Consider the following 24,576-nt stretch of genomic DNA (forward strand, 5'->3'; position numbering starts at 1 on the left):
ATGCATTGTCACATTGCCAAGGTTGCACACCCCAGTTCCACCATGAGCAACCCTGGGCAGGTTACACAATTACCCCACACCTGTTTCCCCTCGTATAAAATGGGTACTCATAATGGGAAGCTAAGTGAGCTGAAGTACCACTTTCCCATCCACACGCAAAGACGAACTGTCCATTGTCCAGACCCTGCTGGCAAAGTGAAAAGACAGTTCTCTGCCTTACATCAGAAGTCTGGTGTTTCTGTCTAGGAAGAGCAGTGGACAGAAATCACCTTGCCCTGGGGAGAGAGGAGGCAGGACTTGGAAGTCCCCAGGACCGGGCAGCTGGGTGCAGAGCCAGGGGGAGCCTGACTCTCACTGCTCTCCAGTAGCTCAGTAGAATGCTGCAGAACTCTGCCCTTGAGAATCCTTCCTGCCCTCCCAGCTGCAGGATGCTTCCTCCATGCAGGGTGAAGGGCTCCAGTGCTGGCACATGGCGTAACTGCTCCCATTCAAATAAGCCCATTGGCCTGGCACCATAGCCTAGTGGCTAAAGTCCTTGCCTTGAACATGCCGGGATCCCATATGGATGCCAGTTCTAATCCCAGCAGTCCTGCTTCCCATCCAGCTCCCTGCTTGTGGCCTGGGAAAGCAGTTGAGGATGGCTCAAAGCCTTGGAACTCTGCATCTGCATGAGATTCCCGCAAGAGGCTCCTGAGATCTCTGCTTCTGGGAGCCTTTAGGGCTGGCTTCGTAGGTGTGGGAGGTATGCTTCCTTGTTCACAACATTGCAAATGTACCAGACCCTATTATGGCTGAGGAGAGTAAATGTCACTAGTTGGAGGAAATTTGACAGTTTTCCTGGATGGTTTGAGTGGGCCCAGCCTAGTCACCAGGGCACCAGAAGGTAACAAAGGAGCTGCAGCCTGAGAGAGACATCACCATCTGCTGCTGGTTTGGAAAAGAAAACCAGGAAAGGGTGGGGGGTGGGCGGAGTGGGGAGGACATCTTCTAGAGTAGGGGATAGGGAACCTTTGTGCTACCAGAAGCCTTTTGAAGATTTATAACATGCTTCTGAGTTATACAATAGTTATCAGTTATATAAAATAAATCTACCAACTCTGGATTTGGTGAATTTAGAGTCCCACCTGTGGTGGCCTTTGGCAGGATCATATCAAAAGCTTTCATGAGGCTTATATGGCTGTGGGCTAGACATCTCCCATGCTGCATACTGGAGAAAGCCAGAAACCACGTTCTGCCCAGAGCCTTGGACACCCACTGTGATTTTAGGTGAGATCTGTGTTGGGCCTCTGACTTCCAGTGCCTTGAGATGATACATTTGTGTTGCTTAAGCAGCTGAGTTTGTAATCTATTAGAGCAGCAACATTCCCATTAGGAAAGCGATACAGTATAAACCTGTTGGACAGGACCCTGTGGCTGCCAAGGTTCTGTGCCTGGTTTAATGCTTTCTATTCTTGCTCTATTAATATTCTAGACAACTTTTGCATAAGGAATGCCACATTTTCTTGTAGCTCTGAGCCTCACAGATTGTGTAGCTGATCCAGGGGGAAACAGGAAGCAGCTCCAGTGTAGCAGCTAGACCCACCACGGCTGGACTGTCCAGCTAATGGTTGGCACCTTAAGCAGCTCCTGCTCACGTCACTGTGCCAGATGCTGTGTGAATGCTTTTCTTCATTTGACTTCACATTATGCCTCTCTCAAGTAGCTTCTATTTTCCTGTTTCATATGGAAAAAAAAACTGTATGCAAGGTCAAAACTCATTGAGGTTCCCATAGGTGTTATGTGGCAAAGCTGGGTTTTTTTTCCCCTCTGGGTCTTGGGATTCCAGCGCACTGTCTCATCACCTTGGCCAGCCCTGCGCAGGTGGGCTTCTTTAGTTTGGAGTCTTGGTTCTGCAAAGAAGACCCAGGGGCTTAGGAATGATGTGTCCTACGTGAAAACAGCTTCAGGACAAAGATGTAAAGGACACATCCATGGTGGTGAGTCCGTGCTGCACTTAAAATACCCACAGCACATACTCCGTGCAGGAGGAAATGCTCTCCAAAGCTCTCTGAGAAATACTTGTAGGGATTGTTCATGATAAGCTCACTGTGGGCTAATAGTATTATGGGTTTTTAAAAATTATTTTATTCATTTGAAAAAGTAACAGAGAAGTAAATGAGAGAAAAAAAGGGAAGAAGTAAGGAGAAAGAGAAGGAAAGAGAAAAAAGGAAGAAAAAGAGATCTTTCATTCAATAATTCCCTTCCCAGATGGTTATAAAGCCCATTATCTAGAACTTCATCCAGGTCTTCCGCATGAGTGCTGGGTCCCAGGTACTTGAGTCATCTTCTGCTATTCTCAGGGAGCATTACAGGGAGCTGGATCAGGATAGCTGGCACTTAAACCTATGCTCTGATATAGCTTGTCGGCATGGCAGGCAGTAACGTAATTCACTGTATCCCATTGAAAGCCTCCATTATAAAATAAGGAAGATGCTCTATGTTGTTCTTAAAGGAAAGGGAATCTTGAGCTTTTAGTAGAGTTATAGTACGTGGTGGTTTTGTTCTATTCTGCCACTCAGATCACAGCTCCAACATTGGAGTTTATGAATGAATATAGAGGACACGGGGTATTTAAAGAATGAGAACCCAGGAGAGAAACCAAGTAATGTGATAAGCATGTGAAGTTTCTGCTTGGATTATGCAGAAGAATGAAATAGATAAAACCCAGTTCCCTGTATTACAAAGTCAGTTCTTTCATTTATAAGCTGGATGACTTCCATCAAGTTACCTAGCCCTTCTGCGCCCTAGTTTTCCTATCTAGAAACTAGGAAGTTAGCAGAAGGAATGAATGTGTGGTAAATGTAGACCTTATGTAATAGTACCTGACATAAAGGGACTTCTGAGTAATTCTTAGGTCTTTTATGGCCTGTGTCTCTGATTTGCTAACCTTGTGGTTAAGTCCTTTCTCACAATGCATCCATCCCATGTCTGAATCCTGGCCACTGCATGCTTCTGATCCAGCTTCCTACTGAAGTGCCTGAGAAGGCAGTGAAGGGTGACCCAAGGGCTTGGGCCCCTGCCACCCATGTGGGGAGCCTGGATAAGTTCCTAGCTTAAGGGTTCAGCCTGGCTCAGGCCTGGCTTTTGTAGATACCTGGGGAGTGAACCAGCAGATGAATGATCTCTCTTTCTCTTTCTTTATCACAAACCCCAACTTCCTGCCTTTCAAACTTTTAAAAACAAACATATAAGAGATGAGTTGGGCAGTGATCATGACTTGCACTGAAGGACTGGATGACCAGGAGCACATGAGGCAAAGCATCTGTCTAGAAGTGGACAGAGTAGGCACTGTAGGACTAAGCAGCTCAGGAACCCCAGAGAACAACTTCTCCCCCTGCCCCAAAATTGCATGACAGGCTGTGCCCTGGGCTAGGTCCTGCTAGAAACCAAGGGTGCCCTGTTGTCCCATGGCACTTGTCTTCTGCCCAAGCAGTTCTGCTCCATCCCACATTGCTCAGTTCTGGTTGTCACAGGCCTAGCCACTTATCCTATATCCCTCCCTACAGAGGTGCAAGGTCCCTGGCAGGGCTTTTTCACCTGAGCCAGGAGACCTGCATTCCCTGGGCTGCTGGGCAGTGAGTCCCAGGATCCCACAGTCCCTGGGGCTCTGGAGTGTCTTGGGGGGAAGTATTCTCCCTGCTACCAATGTGTTACTTGCTTTGTATGATTCCTGTCCCTGTGTCCTCCTGACCATCCATACCTTTACATGGTAGAGCCTTTCTCTAGCATGAGTAGTCACCTGAGAGGTTATGAAACTCCGCCTCCAGGTGAAAGTTGAGTGATGATGGTCATTAAATGATGTTTGTTGGCAATTTCTGTGCCAAGTCCTGTTCGGCCCAGTTCTCTCACATTAAAACTTTGATGCCGAGGTCAGTTGCCTCTTCCACAGCTGGGCCAGGTGCTGAATCCCTGGCAACACTAAGTACCTCCCCGCTCTCTGCCACTGCTATCCCCTCTTCTTCCCTCTGGCTGGTGGGTGATGACCCCAGTCTAAATGCTGCCATCAGGCAGGGAGGCGATGCACAGCTCAGGGATTCTGTTGCTATTCAGTCACGATGGAATGTCTGCTTGCAGAGCTGAGCTCCTTCTGCTGTTCCTTGACTCAAAGCATGTATGACATTGTCACCTGCTGTGTTCTGAGTCCTTCTTCTAGACTGGACACTGTGTGAGGCACTAGGTGTGCTCGCTGTGCAGACGTGGTCTTGACCTCCTGCTGCTCACAGTCCAGGAGAAACAATGTACCTTGTTAAATAATCAGTTAGGAAAACATGTGATGGTAGCATATATATGACATGAAAGGAAAGCAGGGGAGGCTGTGGGAATCTCATGGCGGATCTGATTCCAGCTCAGGAGGTAAAGTGAGTCTGCTGGCTTTCATGAGGACTTGGATCTAGGCAGGTGGTGGCAGGTGTGTGGGGAGGGTTTGCAGGCCAACACAAAACCATAATCATAATCAGAAACCAATGGTTCTGGACATCCTGTGGCTGAAGTTGGCCATCCTCTTGGTTCCTCTTCTGCCGTCTCTAACACTGGTTCACATTCTTATCCACATGTGTATCCTACTGGCATTGGTCTTCATTGACCATGCTTCCTCTCATCCATTAGTTCTGCTACTCTGGGCTCCCATTTGTTGCCTTTTTAGGATGCCTCATGCTCAGCCTCCCCTGGAGAAAGATCGTGGTGGAATTGCTGGCCAGTTTCAGCATTGTCAGACCTTGTGCTGGGCTGCCTAGGAGGCTGAGGACCAGCACAGGGAGACATACCTTGGCTCAGGAGTCAGCCTGTTGTCCCGTCAGGTGTGGCCCATTTGGCAAGACTGCAGGGCAGGAGATATAGCAACGCTCATACGGTCACTGGGATTGTTTATCTCAAAGGCAGCAGCATAGCAGGAGGGCAGCTCTAGGCTGGCTTTAGTGTTCAGTTGAACACATGTGTCCATGCCATCGTGCTAGACGCAAGAGATCCTCCCCCTTTTGACTCTCAGAATTAGCAGTTCAGAAACAAGTCCTCCTTTTTGTCTTCCACCCCCTGGTGCTGGGTCTCTGGGTTTCCAGTAACACCACCACTGTTTGCCACGCACATGCCTGGGGGTAATGGGAAGGAAGATGGAGACTATCATTTAGCAGGGTAAGTTTAAGGCAACCCTATTTGCCTCCACTGTAAACTGGGCTTAATCATATTTACCTTATAGGCTCACAGGAAGGTAAAAGAGTAAAAGTATCTGTATATCTCTTATCATGGCTTGAGGGCTACTGTAAATACTCAGTTCCTGGAACATTTTACTATTACCATTTTAAGGATTCTGCGTGGAATCCCTGAGTACTGAGTGTATGAAGCATGATAAAGTCCCTTTGCTGTGGAAGCTGTGGAAATAACCACAGCCGTAGGTGGGGAGAAATCTTCCTGGGCCTCATGGTCCATGGGAATCCACACATTGCCCTCATCCTGGGTTTCATTCAGGCCTGCCAGCTGGAAGCTAACAGGCCTGGCAGTCTCTCTAACCAAGAAAGGGGTAGAAAAAGCTGGAAGTGTACTTAGGTGAGAACAGGGAATCCTGCCAGTCTTGAGGGCTCAGGAGAGAAGATGAAAGGCTGGAGTGAGGATACCAGCAGCCACAAAGGGTGAGGAAGACATTGCTCATGCTGAGACCACACTGTTGCCCTGGCTTTATTCTCCAGGTGGTTAATGTACACCTGAACCCATGTATGTGCTGACCTTAGCTGGGAGGGAAAGGTCAAAGCTTGGCAAGAATAGGAGCTAGGAGGATGCCCTCAAGGAATGACAACCCAGTCGTGTCACCTCACCTGGTTCTTCCAGGTAAGTCCCTCCTATGCAGACCTGGGACCCTGAAACAGTTAGTCTGTGCTCCCAGTGTATCCTGGCAAACACCCCAGTTCATGATCTACTTTGCTTTTCATTCTGGAAAATGCCTGCCCAGCAGCCTCTGTCAGTCATCTGCTCTGATGGATTCAGACCCATAGACTTGTCGAGGCCCAAGGGTGGGGAGGCCCTGCCAAGCCAGGTGGGAGATACAGAATGCACCTGCTGGTGTCAGGCTACTTCCTGGGCAGGAGCCCAGCATGGCCTCACATGGTCCTCCCTGGCTCTCCTTCCTCTGGCGGGAAATGGTTTTGATGCTCTGGATAAAACCTTGCCTCCTTAACAACCTGTGACAACCTGAGGGAGCTCCGCAGGGAGGCTGTGCTGATGCACCCTATCCCACCCTGCTCCTTCTGTGTCCCATTCTGTGAGCAGGGTTTAGTGTGGCCATCAGTTCCAGCTTGGCAGACAGCCTTGTCCTTCCCCCCGAAGAAAGTGTGTGTGTGTGTGTGTGTGTGTGTGTGTGTGTGTATGTATCTCCAGGGAAAAATGGCTTGTCTTTGACCAAGAATAAAAGTAAGAAGAAAATGTTTATGGCTGAATTTTACAGGAGGGTGTGCCTCTTCAGAAAATGAGTAAGGGATCAGCCTTGTACAGTGAAGTATTTTCAGGGAGCTCAGAGAAGGGCTCATTGTGCCTGCAGAGCTCATTGGGACTCCACATCAATCAACCCTCTCCACAGAAACCCATGGAAAAGCACAGGTGTAGAGGCAGCTATGCAGGGCAGGTGGCTGTATGGCTCTGGGAGAAGTAGAGTTGGGGTATGGAGCAGAGCAGCTGGTGGCCACATGCTGAGGACCTGAGTGTGGATGAGAGAATGTGTCAATGATGCACTTGCAAGTGGTGAAGTCTACGTGCCTAGCACCGGTCTTGCAGGTGAAGCAAGTAGTGGACTCCAGAGTGGCAGCACTCCTTGGCAGTACTGGAGGCATTCCTGCTGCAGGACAAAGGCTGCAGTCCAGTGACTGTCCTGAGCTGCTTAGCCTGACAAGTGCACATACATCTTACTCGGGTGTGTTCTTCCCACTCTTGGCCTCCTTGTCTCAGCAATGTAATCTGTGCTTCAATTTACAATGTATGTGTATATAGGAAAGGCAGAGTGATACAGAGAGGAGAGTGAGAGAAACACATAAAGAGATATTCCATTCTTTGGTTCACTCCCCAAATGCCTCAGTGGCCAGGGCTGGGTTCAGGCTAGGCCAGGCTAAATCCAATATGCTGTAACTCCACTCAGGGCTTCCACATGGGTGGCAGGGATCTAAAGTCCTTGAGCCATCTGCTGCTGCTTTCCAAGCCACATTAACAGGGTGTTGTTAAATGGACAACAGAATGGCTAGGAATCAAATCCGTGTTCCCAATGTTGCATGTGGTGGCTTAACTTGTTGTTTCACAACTCTAGTCCCTTGCTTCAACATTGAGGTGAAGATAGGAACTGTGGCCATGTATTGACATGGTGTGGATGTGTGGGTTGGGGAACTTTCAGGAGAACTCATTCAATGAGTCGCAATGGCATGGCAAGAAGCTATAAGGCCAGTTCTTGCCCTGGGGAAGTTGGTGGGCCAGTTACCATAGCTTTGTTGGTGCTAAATGGGAAAGATCTTGGTTAAGCTAAGCTGGGATGGTTGTCCTGTCATGGAAGAGCATTTAGTGATGACAAGGTGCTAGTTGGGAGGGAAGAAGGCTGATGAGCTTGATCCCTAAAGGGCTGTGGGATAGAAGACCCTAAACCTGTTGACTTCTTCCTAGATCCCCTTCTCTGATGAAGACAAGCAAAGAGGGGAAGGGAGTGGTTCATGTCACTCTTTGCAAAGAGCAGGATTGGAACTGGTGCCTGAGTGCCTTCATTCCCTCTCCAGTTCTGTCTCCTTAAGCCAGCCTGCCTGGCCTTTCTTATCCAACTTACCCGCACTTCTCTGCTCAGCCAAACTCACTTCCGGTTAGATGAGTTCCTACTATATGCCATACCCTGGGCTAAGGTGAGTAGTGAGTGGGATCACCCATCTCAAGGAGCTGCATGAGAGTAGAGGGGAGCAGATCATCACACGTGTGATGACGATACAGTAGCCCAGGTGTTCAGTTATATGCCAAGGAGTCTTCAGATTAAAAACCTGCAATTCATAAATCTTCCCAATGACAATAGTAATTGGCAGAGTGGAAGCTGAAGCAAATAGAACATTTCAGTTGCACTTGGAGAAGGATCACCAGGCTTGCAGAAGCCAGCAAATCAGGTCATTGTGGCTGCTTGCTGGGAGAGGAGAAACCTGTTCTGCATGGAAGGTGGAGGCCAGGTGGTTCCGGTCAGAACTCAGAGGTGGTGACAACGGGGGCGGGCAGGTGACACTTGACTCTAAAGAATACCTGTACAGCACCAGGAACTTCAGAGCATGGGGCTTTTGAGAGCTTGGAGAAAACCCCCAAACTCATATAGAGACCAAGGGCCACAGCCTTCAATGAGAGTGGCTTTGCAGGGAGGACAGCCAGCTCACCCTAGTATGCTGGCCTTCTTCAGCACAGTTACACTTGGGTATAAAAGGAACAAGACCATATGCTCTTTGTTTGGCTATTAGCAAATGGTCTGTGCAGGAATCTCAGCCCAGCTCTGCTCCTGTTGCCTGGCAGAAGTCCAGCTACTAGGCCCTATCTTTACAGAGAAGTACTACTTAGAGCACCTAGTCAACAGCAAGCCTTTTAACCAAGGTCAGGAAAAGTGTATTGACAATGGCAGCAGCAGCAAATGTTTTTGAAAGGGTCCGATGAGCTTCTGTGGTCATCCTCCTTGACTGAAGCGCTCCTCCCACTTCCCCATCCCTTCATGCTTTCCCTGCAGTTGCATGTATGGGTCCCTTGTCTGCAGCCCCACAGGGCCTCTGCACAAGTCACCCATTGGCGCCATTTATGTTGCCCACTTCCTGAAGACTCCTCTTAGCTGCCAGCGTGTTTCTACAGTCCTCTGAGTCTGCTTTGCTCAACATACAGTGCCTCATTCATTTACTTCTGTGTCCATCTGTCTTTCTGGTTGGAGCAGAAGCTCCACCTGGACGGGAACTCTGCCTATCTCCTGCTAGGTTCCCAGCACCAACAATGATACCAACCCAATAGAAGCAGCTCACTAAGTATTTGTCCCATTGAGGCTAGGCATGAGCACACTCTATGCCAGTGTGTTAACTTGATGATTTTATTAAAATTGTAAATTTGGGAAATGGCTCAATGCTTTTGCTTCCCCCTCCTTCCCTCTGGTGAGAGAAAAGGAGAGTTGGAAATAGAATGGGAGAAGTTTCTGTACGTTTCTGGTAACCATAGTGATGATGACTTCTGTTTATTAATCTCCTGCTCTTAAGCAAGCTGGGGCCCCATGGCGATTTCTCCCAATTGCTCGGTGTTGGTCCCCCTGCAGCATTCCTCATTAAGGGAGAGCAGGCCCATTGCTATCCTGAAGCACTTTAATTACCAGCAAGCTCAGGCACTGTGCTATTGTGTTCATTGCTGCACATTCTAACATCACCGCATCTCGCACTTAGGAGCAATGGAGCTAGGTCATGGGCCATCAATTTCCTACAGCCTCTTGTGCAGGTGGTAGGGCCTGGGTCAGGGCTGTGCTGGCTGCCCCATCCCTTCATCACTATAAGAAGGCAGCACTTGTCAGGGAAACTGGGGTTTCACAGTGTCTGGCCTCTTCTGGGGTCTTGTGTGATCACCCTATAGTCCTACAGTCCTTCAGTGGGAGATTTCTGAGTGAGTTCCTGTGTCAGTCAGGCTCGATAAAGTCAGAACAGCCTTCTCCTTGACCTTTTGTCTTTTGGGGAGGCACCCTGGGAGCATTCAGGGGACCAGAGATGAGTGAGCCAGGGGGTGGGGATGTAAGCTGTTTGAATCTTCATGTCCTCATCCTGGATCCTTCCATCACTTGTGCTACAACTGGCAGTAGCTATGGTCCTATTCTGGAGGCTGGATCCCTGTATGAATGAGGGAGAGGAGGGCCCAGGCAGTGTGCCTTTGAGAGTGAAGGAGTGGGTTTGGGCACCAGATATCACCTGTTTCCCTTCTGAGGCTGCTGACCTGGAGACTGGCTTCTCCTGGGTGTGTTGGTTGCCAATTAGAAACACTGAGACTTTCTTTTGGTTAACTTTTCCATCCTGTTGGTCTAGAAGCATCAAATCATTCTTCGAGCAGACATGAAGAGACTCCATGCCCAGTGCTGTGTGCTGCACAAGGAGTTTATGGTAAAACTATTCAGTCGTGAGAACTGCTGGGAAATTCACACTTAGTTGCAGATCACACTGGTTTCAGCTGTGTGGACCTCCCTGCTGCACATTCAGCAAACAGTCTGGATTCTTGAGACCTCCTGCAAATCCAGGGCAAAATGGGGGTGGGAGCAGGGTGGTACCCAGGGTGACTGCAGCCAAGTTGCTGGCAGATCTCAGAGCTGAGCCCTCCTTCTCTCCAGGTGCCGCAACCTCTCGTTTCCTGCCAGCCTGCCAGAGGTGAGCATCGTGTTCATCTTTGTCAATGAGGCACTCTCGGTGCTGCTGCGCTCCATCCACTCCGCTATCGAGCGCACGCCTGCGCACTTGCTCAAGGAGATCATCCTGGTGGACGACAACAGCAGTAATGGTGAGCACCTAGCTCCTGAGGCCCTGCCCCTGATCCCTGCCTGAAATCATTGTTTCTCCAGGGCTGCTCCTTCTCAGTGGTATCATTCCAGAGGTGGGAGAGTCAAATAGCCACTGCTCCAGTGGGTCCACTCCAATAGGTGGACTCTCCCTGTGTCCCAGGGTGGGGGTGGGGGAGCGGCAGGACCTCAGTTTACTCTGCATTGGCTGACTGTACTGTCCTCCAGTATCCCTCAAGATAAAAAGTCTTGACCTCCTCTCCCACCGAATGTTCCATGAACTTGGCAGTGAATTCTTTAGGAAGCATCGTTTCGCTCAGAGGCGTTGTATGACTTCTGCCAGGCAGATTGTTCCTTGGTGTCTTTGCAGTGTTAGTGAAAGTAGTAGAGGGGATGGATGGTATAGGTGATGTCTCTGCAGTGGTGATGATGCTGGTTGGGGGAGGAATCTTGCAGGTGGTGTTTTGTTGATGGTGCAGATGATAATGGATGTGTCACCTGAGATAACAACAGATCTATCTGCTGAACGTGTAGCCTCAGTGCCAGAATCCCTAATTCCTTGTTTCACTCATACTTAGCAAGATCTGGAGTGGCCTGCAACACCTTCTGACATTTTCACATTGTTAGCTCCTTCTTTAGCCACGACAGTGGTCCATTTCCTTTGGTACCTACCATGAGCCCTGATTCTTCCCATCCCTGCAAAGAGCATTCCCACGGTAGTCTCCAAACTGAAAGACCATGCACTAAGAAAGCTTAAAAGCCAGTCCCTTTGACCAGACCATGTAAATGGATATGCTCCTGATAATGAATGATTTTTAAAAATAGACTGCTGGATCTCCAGCCAGTGTTCTCTTTGGAGCTCCTTTCATTGTCAGGTAGTAAATTTCCAAGTGAATCAGTTGCTGTAATGAGATGGGCAATTTGTGATTTGTTATCAATTGAAACTGAATCATATCAGATAATTGAAGTGCATTTAATCTCTGCCAATGAATTTTCTTTTGCGTTTTTATCATTGTATGGGAGTTAAGAAGTGTAGGAGCAGTGCAGTGACAAGGATTTAGAGTTTTCCAAAAGGCAGTGCTCACAAACCACTTATCCCTATTCTGTGGGCACCCAGGGGATGAACTGGACCAAGGCTGACAGCAAGGAGGCAAGATGTTTGGAAGAGATTGTTTATCACGAGGAAGCTTGAAGTCCAGCCTCTACTTTTAATGGCCACCTGCCATCACCTTGTCTGGGACTCAGGCATTGGATACCTTGGAAACCTCTCAGTTCCCAATGACTGATCCAAATATTTGCAGAACCCTACCCATCTGTTCCACCAACCACACCTCTCCACTCACCCACTATGTTGTAAGGAGGCAAGGGATGGAACAGCCAGCCTTCCAAGGTTAAGGGCATCCCCCAACAAGAGGCATCTGGGTCCAATTCTGTTGCCATTCCTCGTATTCACAAGCGAGGAGAGGATGAAACATTGGGAGAAATAAATTCTGAAGCCTTCCATCTTCTCCATGGTGTGGCCTTAAGGATGACACTTGCCTTTATCCAGGTGGAAAAGAAGCAAAAGCAAATACTGAATTTGAGAAATTTAGATAAAGAATGTGAGTCATATGTAAAGGATTTCATACCTGAATTTAGCACATTTGACCTTTAATTAGTAAAAGGTCATAAGCATTAAGAACTTGAATCAAAGGAATGATGTATTTTAAGCTGGGCAATGAAGAGCTCTGATCCTGCTCTGTGATACTGGCTGGAGCTAGGAACATATTGAAAAAGGGAAGTGGATGAGGAGAACAATGCAGCAGGACCAGAAGCAGTCAGGGGGCTAGAGTCATGTGGGTAGCAGGAGTCCAAACACTTGCACTATTGTCTGCTGGCCCCTAGGGTGTGCCTCCCTCAGAGGCAGCAGTGACAAACTCAAGTCATTTAATTCTTTCCAGATTGGTTTCCAGTTTGGGGTTTTATCTGTGGCCCATCCTGGCCACCATGTGCATTTGGACAGTAAAACAAAACAAAACAAAAAGGTTCGCTTTTCTGTTCTTTGCTTTCTCTATCTCTCCTCTTCCTACCTCATTCTCTCTCTCTCTCTCTCTCTCTCTCTCTTCCTCTCTCTCTCTCTCTCCCTCCCTCCCTCCCTCTAAGACACATAAATGAATAAAACAAAGATCCAGGAGTTCAGAGTGGAGGGTGAACAACCAATTAAGTCTTTTGTCTGTACTGGTGATTGCATGAGGGTATCATGTGCTGAAAATGCACAAAACCATTGAAGCACCCACTCAAGTGCTGGCACATGGGGTGACATCTGAATAGGCGCCACAGATCATATGGAATTCAGTACCTGCTTTTGATGTGGTGTTGTAGTTGTGTAAGATATCACCACTGGGGAAGCTGGGGGAAGGGAGCATGCCACCCAGAACCCTCCCAGAAGATTGGTTCTGGGTCAGTTTTGACTGGGGTTCAGACTTGGCTGTTGAAGTAACATTCTCGACTCACAGCTCTGGCTGGGCTGTTGGCTGATGTAATGATGGCTCATTTTTGCACACAATGACTTTCCAGAGGTCATGGGGACTGTCTCCATCATAGGCAAGGTGAGAACCTGGATTTGAGGACTTGTGCACATGTGGTTCAAGACCAGTGACTGGGGCCCGGCGGCGTGGCCTAGCAGCTAAAGTCCTCGCCTTGAATGCCCCGGGATCCCATATGGGCGCTGGTTCTCATCCCGGCAGCTCCACTTCCCATCCAGCTCCCTGCTTGTGGCCTGGGAAAGCAGTCGAGGACGGCCCAATGCATTGGGACCCTGCACCCGCGTGAGAGACCCAGAAGAGGTTCCTGGTTCCCGGCTTCGGATCAGCGCACACCGGCCATTGCGGCTCACTTGGGGAGTGAACCATCGGACGGAAGATCTTCCTCTCTGTCTCTCCTCCTCTATGTATATCTGACTTTGTAAGAAAATAAATAAATCTTAAAAAAAAAAAAAGACCAGTGACTGGGAGAAGAGGGTGTCTAAAGAGAAGGAATAACAAAAAAGTCACAGCTTGGGGGAAAGGACTTAATCTGGTGAGCCGCAGAGAAGGGGCAGTCCTGAGAGTCTGGATAGAGAAAATGTCTGAAATAAGAGTCACTGATGTGGACAGACCTACGACAGGTGTAAGGAGGCAGGGCCTGGATGAAGATGAAAAACAGGTGGTGAGGGCCCATGTTTCTGCCAGGATTTTTTTTTTTTTGCAGGAGAGAATTTTATTTATTATTTGTTTATTATTCAAACTTAGTTGAAAGGCAGAGTAGTACAGAGAAGAGAGTTCTTCCAGACACTGGTTCACTCTCCAAATGCCCAGCTTGGACTGGGCCAGGTTGAAATAACCAGGAAACAGGAAGTCCATCTGGGTCTCCCACGTGTATGGCAGGGGCCTGAGTACTTGGGCCATCAATTGCTAGCTCCAAGGGTTCACATTAGCAGGAAGTTGAGTCAGGAGCCAAGTCGAACCCAGACATGCTGAGAAGAGAAGCAGGCATCCCAGGCAGTGTTTTGACTGTTGAGGAGGCTTGAAATCCAAGGCAGGGGATTGCAAGTGACCAAAATGCATGCAAAACACACCTTACATCATGACCCAGGATAGCACACCTACTCACACTCATGCATATACAATTGAAGCAAAACTGGTAAGAAATGATCCTTATCCTTACAGTATGCAAAGCATTCTGCTATTTCCTGTTCTGTTCTGTACTGTTCATTTCCATTGTATGTTATTTTATTCTATTTTCTTCTTCTTTGAGACAGGGAGTTCTGGAGACTCTGAGTGCCTGTCAAATCTTGTGGGGCTTTGCTGGTGATTTAATGGGATTGGGGAGGAGGCACTAAGGTCCTGGAGGTGAAGATTTGGAGCATGGCTTTTGAGGTTGGAAGGGGAGAAGAAGGGACCCAGGGCATATAGACCAGGGTTGCCTCTGAGAGAAATGGCTCATCTTTTTCCAAGCCCAGAGGATAGGTGGGTGAATGGAGAGCTGTCCAGGGTATGAAGAGCAGGCACCATACCAGACCCAGATCTAGCATCCTATGGCAGGCAGGACCCTAGCTGGGGAAGGGCAGGGTGGGAAGAAGTCTGGCTGTGGCTACAAGGTCTCCATGTGAGATGGGCCAGGGAGGTGATCAGTCTTGTGGCTTCATAGATGGCCTGAGCCAGACTTGCCAAACAGGAGTCAGATCTAATGTCTGGGAATTCTGTAAATAGAAGTTCACGCAGTAGGACTCACTTCCTAGGTTCAGATCTGCCACTTCCTGGTCACACTGGTCTCTTGGCTTTGGTTCGCTTGAGAGCTTCTTGGGAACAGGAGATCCCACTTTGGCCTGTAGGTCTCTCAGAGTGGCGAGGGTCACATAGGGTTATGGCAGGGGAGGGTCCCCATAAGCTGCAGGTGCTCAGGGGCCTGAAGGGCACATTCAAGTAATAGTGACCTGAGTAACTCCACCACTGGGTCAAGGCAGCCTGCACTGGTAGAAAGAGCACCAGATCTAGCATTCAACAGTTCCTAGTTCCGGCTCTTCCCAATGTGTGGACCCTCATGGCCTAATTTATAAGACAGAGAAGTCTCCTTTCTACATCCTGGGGCCCTAGGAGACTTAATGGAGAGAATCCAGATCATAAGGAGCATGGGCATGAGGCAAGACTGCACAGTGACCACAGATATTCTTGCCTGCCTCCCTCCCCCAGCCTGTCCAATAGTGGATGCATGTTGGTGCCTTATCTCCCCCTGGTCCCCTACCAACTACCCCTTTGCCCTGGAGTCCAGTGTTCTGTTTTCCCAAGCCAGGAGAGGGGTGCTCAATCCCTGATGTCTGAACCATGAGTTCCCAGAAGCCAAGGGCTAAAGGCTCTGCAAGAGGGTGTGTGTAGAAGTGTGGGGCCTTGCTCTCTGCACCCTTAACAGCTTCCTGAATAAGTTCCATATTTGCAGGTACTGGCTCCTATGGAGGCCACTGTTACAGACTGTCTTGCAACCATCTCAGATGGCAGTGTATCAGTGTGTGCACTTAACTGAAAATAGGGAGATCATTCTAGGAACATGCCTACCTCAGGACCTTTGAGCCTGTTCCTTTGCTTCTATAGGTCTTTTGTACAACCCTGTCTCCCTAGACCTGTCACTGATAATGACCCATTTACAAGGGCAGTCCTTAATCCCTGTCTCTCCTCACCCTGCCTGCTTGCCTTTCTTCTGAGTTATCAGCTGTGCTCCTGCATTCACTCTGCCTTAGCCATGTGCATTTTGCCTTTGTCAGTGTGAATGCTCCGTGAAGTCAGCACCCTGTACTTTGCCTTTTGTTCTACCCCCAGCACCCAGAACAGCGCCTGGTGTGTTGGGGCCCAGCAGATTTTTGACTCAACAAAAGAATGAACAAATAACGATCCTGTTTTCAGTGGCCTCCCAGGCCACTCTCGATGAACACAAGCTCTGCGAATCACTTTGTAAATTGCCATCTTGTTTGAGTTGCTGCAAAGAAGGTCAGAACAGCAGCCTCTTCCTTAGCTTACCCCCAGCCAGTCTGAAGATGCAGGCTGGAGACCCTCTGCTGCATCCCAGGGAGATGGCCTGGATGCAGCACATGGCTGGGGTGAAGAGCAGGAAGGGGTGTGTCTCCAGCTCCCTGGCCTGAGCTCTTGGAAGTCAGGTGACCCGTTGCTTGCAGCTGCCCAGCCTCTGCATGGGTTTCTGAACACTGGGCCCATACCTCGTGGGCTGTGCAGCCCCAAGGCCTCACATTTCCCCTCTCCTGGCTCCTCCTCCTTGTTATCTCCAGAAAATGGGAACACAGCTCTGAGCCTCCTGGTTTTAATTACTGCGCTGCTTAGTGAATCCCAGCGGGCCCATGTCGTTAGCTGGGACTGAGTGATTCAGCTCACACAGCCTTCCAGAGGAGGCAAGCAGCAGGGTTGCAGCTGATAGAGTCCTCGCTGCCTTTGATTCCTGGCATCCAGTGACTCGTTCATTCGCTCCATTCAGTCATTCGTCCCATCCCTAAAATGTCTTTGATGCCCACGTCCTTGGTGCTGAGCACACAGCCAGCACTGGGACAGCTCATTTGTGCAGTGTGGGTATTCTGGAACCTGGCAGGGAGCAGGTGCTTAATGAATGTCACCCCTTTCTGCTTCCCTCATCAGCAATCCCAGAGGCAGCCCATCCCAGGGTTCAGCCCCCCCGCCCAACTTCCATTAAAAAAATCTACTCCCTGGACTTACTTTTTGTCTTTCTGTTTTGAAGTCAGACCCTGTTTTGATAAACACCAAGATTTCAGACCTTTCTTTCGTGCCACTTGAAAACTTGTAAATTCCTTGGGATCAAATGAACAAAAGCATCCCAGGGCAGTGATACTATCAGATATCCCTTTGAGAGTCCCATTCCCCAGAGACTTCCACCTGTTCCTGGGTGGCAGGGACTAACTTACTCTGAATCCGTTCTGGTACATGTCCTCTGCTGCTGCTTTCAAACAAGGGAATGGCCACCCCGGCACTTCATGGCCTCAAATGCAGGCTTGAACAGCCAGGGCTGAGATTTTACACCGGGCCGGGGCCTCAGAGCAGAACAACTCCCAGGTACTCAGATCAGGCATCTCCAGCTCATTGAATGCTTTGCATAGTCAGAGCTGTTGTAAATCTTTCCTATAAATTAATCAGTACTGGGCCCGGCACTATAGCCTAATGGCTAAAGTCCTCACCTTGTACATGCTGGGATCCCATACGGGCGCCGGTTCTAATCCTGGTGGCCTGCTTCCCATCCAGTTCCCTGCTCATAGTCTGGGAAAGCAGTTGAGGACGGCCCAAAGCCTTGGGACCCTGCACCCACGTGGGAAACTCAGAAGAGGCTCCTGGCTCCTGGCTTTGGATTGATGCAGCTCTGACCATTGCAGCCACTTGGGGATTGAACCAGTGGATGGAAGATCTTCCTCTCTGTCTCTCCTCCTCTCTATATATGTGACTTTCCAATAAAAATAAAATAAATCTTTAATCAGTGCTAAGAACCATCCTCAGTGTCACATTACATAATAAGGAAACAGGCATAGAGAAGTGCAGGAACATGTCCACAGTGGCACACAGAGGTGGGGTTAGGTCCCAAGGTGTCTGCTTGCCAAGCCTGTACCTTCAACCATCCCATAGGCTGGCTCTGGTGCAGCATGGGTCGCAGATTCCAAAAGGCTTACTCGAATCTCGTCCTCATGTTTCTCCTCCATGCCTTCCTGGAGACAAGGGTGTGAGGCAGCAGGATCAGTGAAGTTAGGAGACAAAAGAGAAGCTTCAGAGGATGGCCTGGAAGTGTCCTTGGCCGGACTTTGCTTGGGACACAGTGAGAAGGGAGACTGGCTCCATAGGTGCTTCTCGGCTTGTGCCGGGGTGGGAAGTAACTGAAGATGTTGGCAGCTGTACTTGAGTCCATCTTGGGAGAAGCAATCAGTTTCCTATTTCCTTTAAAATATGGAGAGTTTGGCATGCCTGTGTGTATGTGGATGTATACCTGAGCATGTCTGTGTGTTTGTATGTATGTCATTCATGTGTGTGTATGTGAGCATGTGCTTTTGTATGTGTGTTAATCCATGCATGTTTGTGTACACATTTGCATGTATATGTGAGTATGTTCATGACCAGGCTTGTGTGCATGTGTGTGTGTGGATGTGCATGTTTATATAGCCATACAGTGGCAGGCATGTGTAGGTGGTGTGTACACATGCCTGTGCCTAGGCTCATGTGTGTTTGTGTGATCAGTGGGATGCAATTCCTCACTAACAATGGGTAGAGCTGATTCTACCACCCACTGCTACCTGGAACCACCTTCAAAATCCTGCTGAATGACAAATAATTATGCAACTCTGAGTCATTGTTAATTTCTAATTGTTGGTAAGGAAATCACAATGCGGGAAGGAAATAGAATCAGAGCTCCCGGATTGCTTGCCGCCAGCTGCTGGGTCCCTTTCCAACACCTCTCTCCCTCTCCTCCCTGCAAGCCCCCATCATTGGCCCAGAGCCTGCCTAATCATTGTTTAATGTTTCAAAGACGTTGTCCAACCCCAGAGCTCCTCATTCTGGGCTGTAAAACTACCCACAGCTTTGCATGCAGCTGGAATCATTGCAAAAATTTGAAGAAGGAAAGCAAAAGAATGGTCTGACATTATTGTGCTTTATGGAGCTGAAAGGATCCCGTATAGCTAATTGAATTACAAGCAAAGCTAAGGCAGCTTAAAGGTGTTTACACAGCCAGGCTTGTGTGTTCTCAGTCCCAGCTTTCCTCAGCCTGTTCAGCCAAAACTTCCTGTCACCACCCAACCTCATGTCTTGGCCCAGGTGACCAGGCTCTCCAACCCTCGAAATTGGCAGTCTGCACCCAACAACCCTGAGGCTTAGGCCTCCTGGTGCTGTGTTCTGTAAAGGTCCTAGGTGCTCTCACTTTGGTCCTCACTCCTGGGGCTGCCTCTAGCTGCCCCATCAGCAGCCTGAGAGTTACTCTTGGGCATGGCTCCTGCAACAGCTGCCTTGATACTGCCCAGCTGCACTCTCCAAGATGTTCTCTTGTGTCTCTGAGCTCTGGCTGCTGCAGGCAGTAAATGCCTGCCTCTCCCTGCTCCATGGAGCCTGACCCTGGACTCAGGCCCTGCTTGGACCAGTGACAATGTCTCTGTCATATTTGGCCATCTCCATTTCTACCTCTCAGGGTTGCCCACATGTGAATCTAAAGGCTGGGCCCTTTATTGGAACACCAGGCCAGGACCACATGGCAGATAAAATGCAATCCATACTTTCCATTCGCCGAGGCAGGCATCCTGGCCTAAGTTGGTCTCACAAAGTGGCTTTTTCTCATTGACTGTCCCAGAGAGTGGGTTCTCTGTAATGCACATCAAGGTGCCATGTGCTGGTGGCCCAGCTGGCCCTGACCTCTGCACAGACACACAGTGGGTGGCCTGGCCTCACCAGAGATGCTACAGCCTGGGGCAAGCTCCCTGTACCTGCTGGCCTCCAAATCCCAGCTCTCCTCAACATTCTCTGAGTTGGGCCTTCACTTGGTCAAATTTACCACCAACCCATGGTTGGCAGGGCAGGAGCCTTGCTTGAATGCTCGCTCATGCCCTTAGCTGGGCCCTGGCTCTGTATCTCACACTGGTCGACCCTCTTCTCTTAGAAGGCTCCACTCTTTTCTCTACTCTGGAGGTCCTTGCTGCCTGGCTTCCTATATTCTAGGAGCTGGGACTTCCCACTGCTAAGTACCTCCATCTGAAATGAGCATCTCTGGTTAGGGAGACCTGCATGCTTAAGCCCCCGGGGACACTGCCCCTTAGTGGGCCAGCTTCAGAGCCTACTCAGTTCCTCTAGCTCTGGTCCTGCATGCCTCCAGAAACTTCTCTGTCCTCGCCAGTCATGCTGTTGAGTTCCCTGCATGCTTCTTGCATGTGCCGTGAGCTAGCTGGAGTCTGCAACAGCTTGGTCTTTTGCCGTAATAAACGGAGCTATACACAGGACTCCAAAATCATTTGCTAAACAAGGACAGCTCCTGGAGGCCAAAGGGCTTGTGGGCTCCCTGTTGGCTACCTGCAGCAGGAAGACTTGGGGTGATTCTGCTTATAGACAAACTGAGATGACCAGCTTTGGGTGGGAAAAATTAGCAAGTCACCTACAAAAGGCCCCTCTTCTGTTGCTCAGTGGGGTGACCAGCTGTCAGAGGGAAAGTTTTAGGAACTTGAATATATATTGCACTGAGTGTAGTAGTGAACCCAGAGAGGTGGTTCCTGCCCTGGATTCAGGCAGGGAGGACGGCAGGTAGGAGACCTGCTGCCAGCAGACCAGAGTTAAGCTTGCCCTGAGAAGTGGCCAGTGAACATTGCTGGACCTGACAGGCAGCCAGTGGGACAAGTCTCCACGTCCATTCCTGGCCACTGGCCTATCTTGCTCAGCAGCTGAAAATGACACGCTCATGCTGACATCAGCACAGCCACACACAGTCTGCTCTCTGCTCTCTAAGGACTCAGCCTGAAAGCCAGCTCACTAAGGAGTTCCTGCTGCTGGAAAGCCTTGGGATGGGTCTAGCATTCTCTAAGCCTGTCCCAAGCTATGCAGTAGCCAGGTGGTCTCCCATAGTCTTCAGACTGCAAGCAGACAGCAGAATGGGGAACAGGTGAATCAGCTGTGGGTCCCGTGGCCTCCCCAGCTGCCGCCTGTATCTGCCCTGCATACTTAGGTCTCAGAGCTCCCAGTAGATGAGCAACCCCCTTGCTTGGTGAGCCAGGCAGGAGAGTGTGTGGAGGATAGGGCAGGGGTCAGGAGCAACAGATCCGAAACCTAAAAAACCAAGGGTCCCATAGCAGCATGGACTCTCTTTTATACTGTGTATCAGCAGAAGTCTGCTGTCACTAGGGGAGGGGAAATAGAAGGAGGCAGATTTTTGTAGTTGTTTTATATAGCTATTTATTTGTTTCAATGGGATAGCAATACGGAAAGGGTGATGTGTGGGAAGAGAGAAATAGAAACACCAAAAAAGATCTTGCATTCACTAAATGATCACCAACAGCTAGCAAGGGTTGGTCCTAGCCAAAGCCAAGAGCCTGGAATTCCATCCAGGTCTCTGATGTGGATAACAGGGACCCAAGCATTTGGACCATCTTCTGCTGCATTCCCAGGAACATTAGCAGGGAACTGGATCCAAAGTGGAAATGCCAGGACTTTAATCAGCACTCTGATACAGGATGCTGGTGTGGCAGGCAGTGACCTATCTCGCTGCACCACCATAGAAGCCCCTGTTTTCACCTAGACCTTTACTCCATTTTCAAGGCTCTATATTGGGAAACCAATTGCATTTTTGTTTCAGGGTCTCGCTTGACCATCTGCTCAATCCCATGAGGATTTCTGCCCTTTGCTCCCTGCAGTCATCCTCAGGCATTCATTGGACAACCCAGCCACGGCTCCACACAGGGGGAGCTGGCAGTACGCTGGACAGAGGTGCCTACCTCTTAGCCCAGAGCTGATGCCAGGCAAACACACAGCTCTGCAGCCCTCGTTGGGCCAGACTCAGACGGCCCCATTCCAGGTTGCTTCCAACAGATCATTTCTCAAGAGCTCAGGGTATTTACAGAACCCTACGAAGAGGTGCTCTTGGACAGAAGGCAGGCCCAGAAATGGTGGCTCAGTGGGTGGGAAGGCACACTCTGCCAACTGCTGATGGAAAGCTGCTTTCCTGGACAACCACCCCCCCCACCCGGGGCTCTTAACCCCTTCTGGGCTATTACCGTAGCTGGACATGCAGGCAACACAAGAGGTTATCCCTGTATGCTAAGAAATGAGGCTGCCTGTGCTTGCTCCATCCCCTGCCCCAGGGCTTCCTCCCCATCCTTCGAGGGTCTCCACCGAGCACTTGCCCTACAGTTGGGGTGAGGGTACCCAGCTTCCTTTATGGGCTTCTCTTCCATGCAGGTGGGCTTGTCTCAAGAGACAGTTTGGGGACAGCCCTCCTACAAAACCCCATTCAAGCTCCTCGTGTGACTGGGACAAACACTGAGATCCATGGCAAGCCCAGAAAGCACCCCAACACTTTGCTGGCTTGATTCACCAACTCATTCCACAAACACCACAAACAGAACATGTTCTCCAGTGCCAGGTACTAGACTCAGCGCAGCCACACAGAGATGGGTGAGAAGCAGCCTTTGCCACCCCCCACTGAGAATATCTAGGGCTTGAGTTCTGCAGACAGGAGGGTGACTGTTATTAAAAATAGTATCTGACAGATTTCCAGAGAGCCACAGCAGAGGTCTGTGAAAGCCCTCGCTACAAAGACATGATCGATGTCTCTGATGATGGATGTGCTCGTCACCCCGATGTGATCATTTCATGACATGCACATGTATCAACACATTGCCTTATACCTCACCGAGTTGTACAGCTGTTATGTGTCAGTTTAAAAAATTACCTGAATGCCCAGCATGGTGGTGAAGCTGCTGCCTGCAATGCCCATGTCCTGGGCCTGGGAAAGCAGCTCAAGTTGGCCTAAGTGCTTGGGTGTCTACCACCCATGTGGGAAAGCAGAATGAAAACTCCTGGCTCCTGACTTTGGCTTAGTTCAGCCTTGACCGTTGCAGTTGAGACAGGCGAGGGAGGAGGTTGGTGACTACTGGATAGGAGTGAGCCATAGAAGATCTCTCAAATTCATTCTCTCTCTCTCTCTGCAGTCAAGTAAATAAATGAACTTTAAAAAGTAAAAGTAATCTAGGGCTGGTCTTTTGGTGCAGTGGGTTAAATCAAAGTGTACAATGCCAGCATTCCATATCAAAGCACTAATTTGAGACCCAGCTGCTCCACTCCCCATCCAGTTCCTTACTAATGTACCTGGGAAATTAGCCCAGGTTCTTGGGCCCCTGCCACCCATGTGGGAGACTTGGGATTCTGGAATCCTGACTTTGACCTGGTCTGATGAAGAATCTAGCAGATGAAAAATCCTTCTCTGTGTCTCTTTGCCACTCTACCTTTAAAATAATAAAACCTTTTATTAAAAAATATATAGTGCAAGTTTAGAAAATTTCACACATACACAATGCAAGGTGCTAAGTGCCCTGAGTCCTAGATCATCCTAAATAAAGGAAGAATGTTCTAGGGGATCCAGGAAGGAGGGCTCAGTCACTCTGGAATGCTTTCTGCAAGCTGACATTTGGTCTACATCTCGGAGGTTGGATGGTGGTGGGTATATGGAGCCGAGGGTCGTGCTGCCGTGTCTTGCCAATTAGATATTAGGTAAGGGATGAGCTCATGAGTATACTGTGGGCTTGTGTTACAGGCACTGGGGAATGAGCAAGCCTGGAAGAGCTGACTGGACTGCGGAGGGGTCACATGATATGAAGGCCATGGAGGGCTGAGTGTCAGCTTAGTCACCTGCATTTTGACAGTCTGCAGCAGGTTCTGTGGATGGGCTGGCGGGGCAGTGGCTCAGGCCGTCAGGCTTGTCCCAGCTTCTCTACCTCCCATGACCTGTGGCACCTCCTCCTTCTACATAGCCAGTGGCCCTGAAGTATGTCTGCTGGGGTTATGGTCCGGCTGCCATCTGGGAGTGAACCACCACATCATGCCAATGTCAACCAAGACCCGGGAGTAGGTGCCAGGCCCCATGATCCTCTTCCCTGGGGGTAGAAGTGTCACTCTGAACTTGACACACACAAATCCTGAAGCCCTTCTTCACTGGGAGCTGGGGCTGGGATGGCAGAAGCAAATTACAAATTGTTAGATGAAGGCTCAGCATTGACGCCAGCTCTGAGGCAGGTGGAAATGGGAAAGAACACCTTTCTGACAGTGTTAGCTCGTGGTGTAGGTGGGGCTCCTGGCATTGCCTGGCGGAGGAGCCAGCTCTGGGTTGCAGGGGCATTGATCTAAGGAGCCTGCTGCCAAGGATTCTCCACCATGGGGGAGGAAGGAATGAACCTGTCACCAGATGACACCTGCTATGCTTCACAGGATATCCCAGCAAATAGGGCAGATCTTAACACCTGGCTGCTGGGGGTAGCACTGACTCCCAACAGTCACCCTAAAATGCTTAGGCACCCAGGAGAGGAACTTTTCCCTGGCTCAGTCCCTGCCCCCTCCCCAGAGCACGAGAGTGCCTGCGCGAGCTTGTCTGAGTTGTCAAATTCCATTTGGCTTCAAAATGAGCCCTAATACAGGGAATGAAAGAAAACAAAGTTGTTTGCTGAGAGTTCCCGACCAAGACTGCTCAGGCGTGAGGCTCGGATCCTGGCTGAAGTGATTGGATTTCCTCTGAAAGAACATTTAAGGTGGTAGTTTAATCTTTCTGAAATGAATTGCCACAGCCCCCTGTGGGCAGCCATTGCCCTCTGGACTTAAGTACTCCCTGATTCTGCGACATCCCAGCACAGCAGAGGGTGAGATTGCTGCTTCCTGAATTCCTAAGTTTCAGATGGCAGGAAAACCAATGGCCAGAGGCTGGCATGTTGGCATAGTGGAAAAATCTGTCACCTATGATGCTGGCATCCCATATAGGCACCTGTTTGAGTTCCAGTTCTTCCACTTCTGATCCAG

General features: G+C 49.6%; 1 protein-coding gene across 1 annotated transcript in view; it reads left to right on the forward strand.

The window, feature by feature from the left end:
• Positions 1-24,576, forward strand: part of GALNT18 (polypeptide N-acetylgalactosaminyltransferase 18) — a 328,258-nt gene that overhangs the window by 177,801 nt on the left and 125,881 nt on the right. Inside the window, exon 3 of the mRNA XM_004593782.3 lies at positions 10,364-10,530. Within this exon, the coding sequence (XP_004593839.2) occupies positions 10,364-10,530 (167 nt within the window). The remainder of the gene's footprint in view (positions 1-10,363; positions 10,531-24,576) is intronic.

This window comes from Ochotona princeps, chromosome 4 (genome assembly GCF_030435755.1).
Source record: "Ochotona princeps isolate mOchPri1 chromosome 4, mOchPri1.hap1, whole genome shotgun sequence".
NCBI classification, from domain to species: Eukaryota; Metazoa; Chordata; class Mammalia; order Lagomorpha; family Ochotonidae; genus Ochotona; species Ochotona princeps.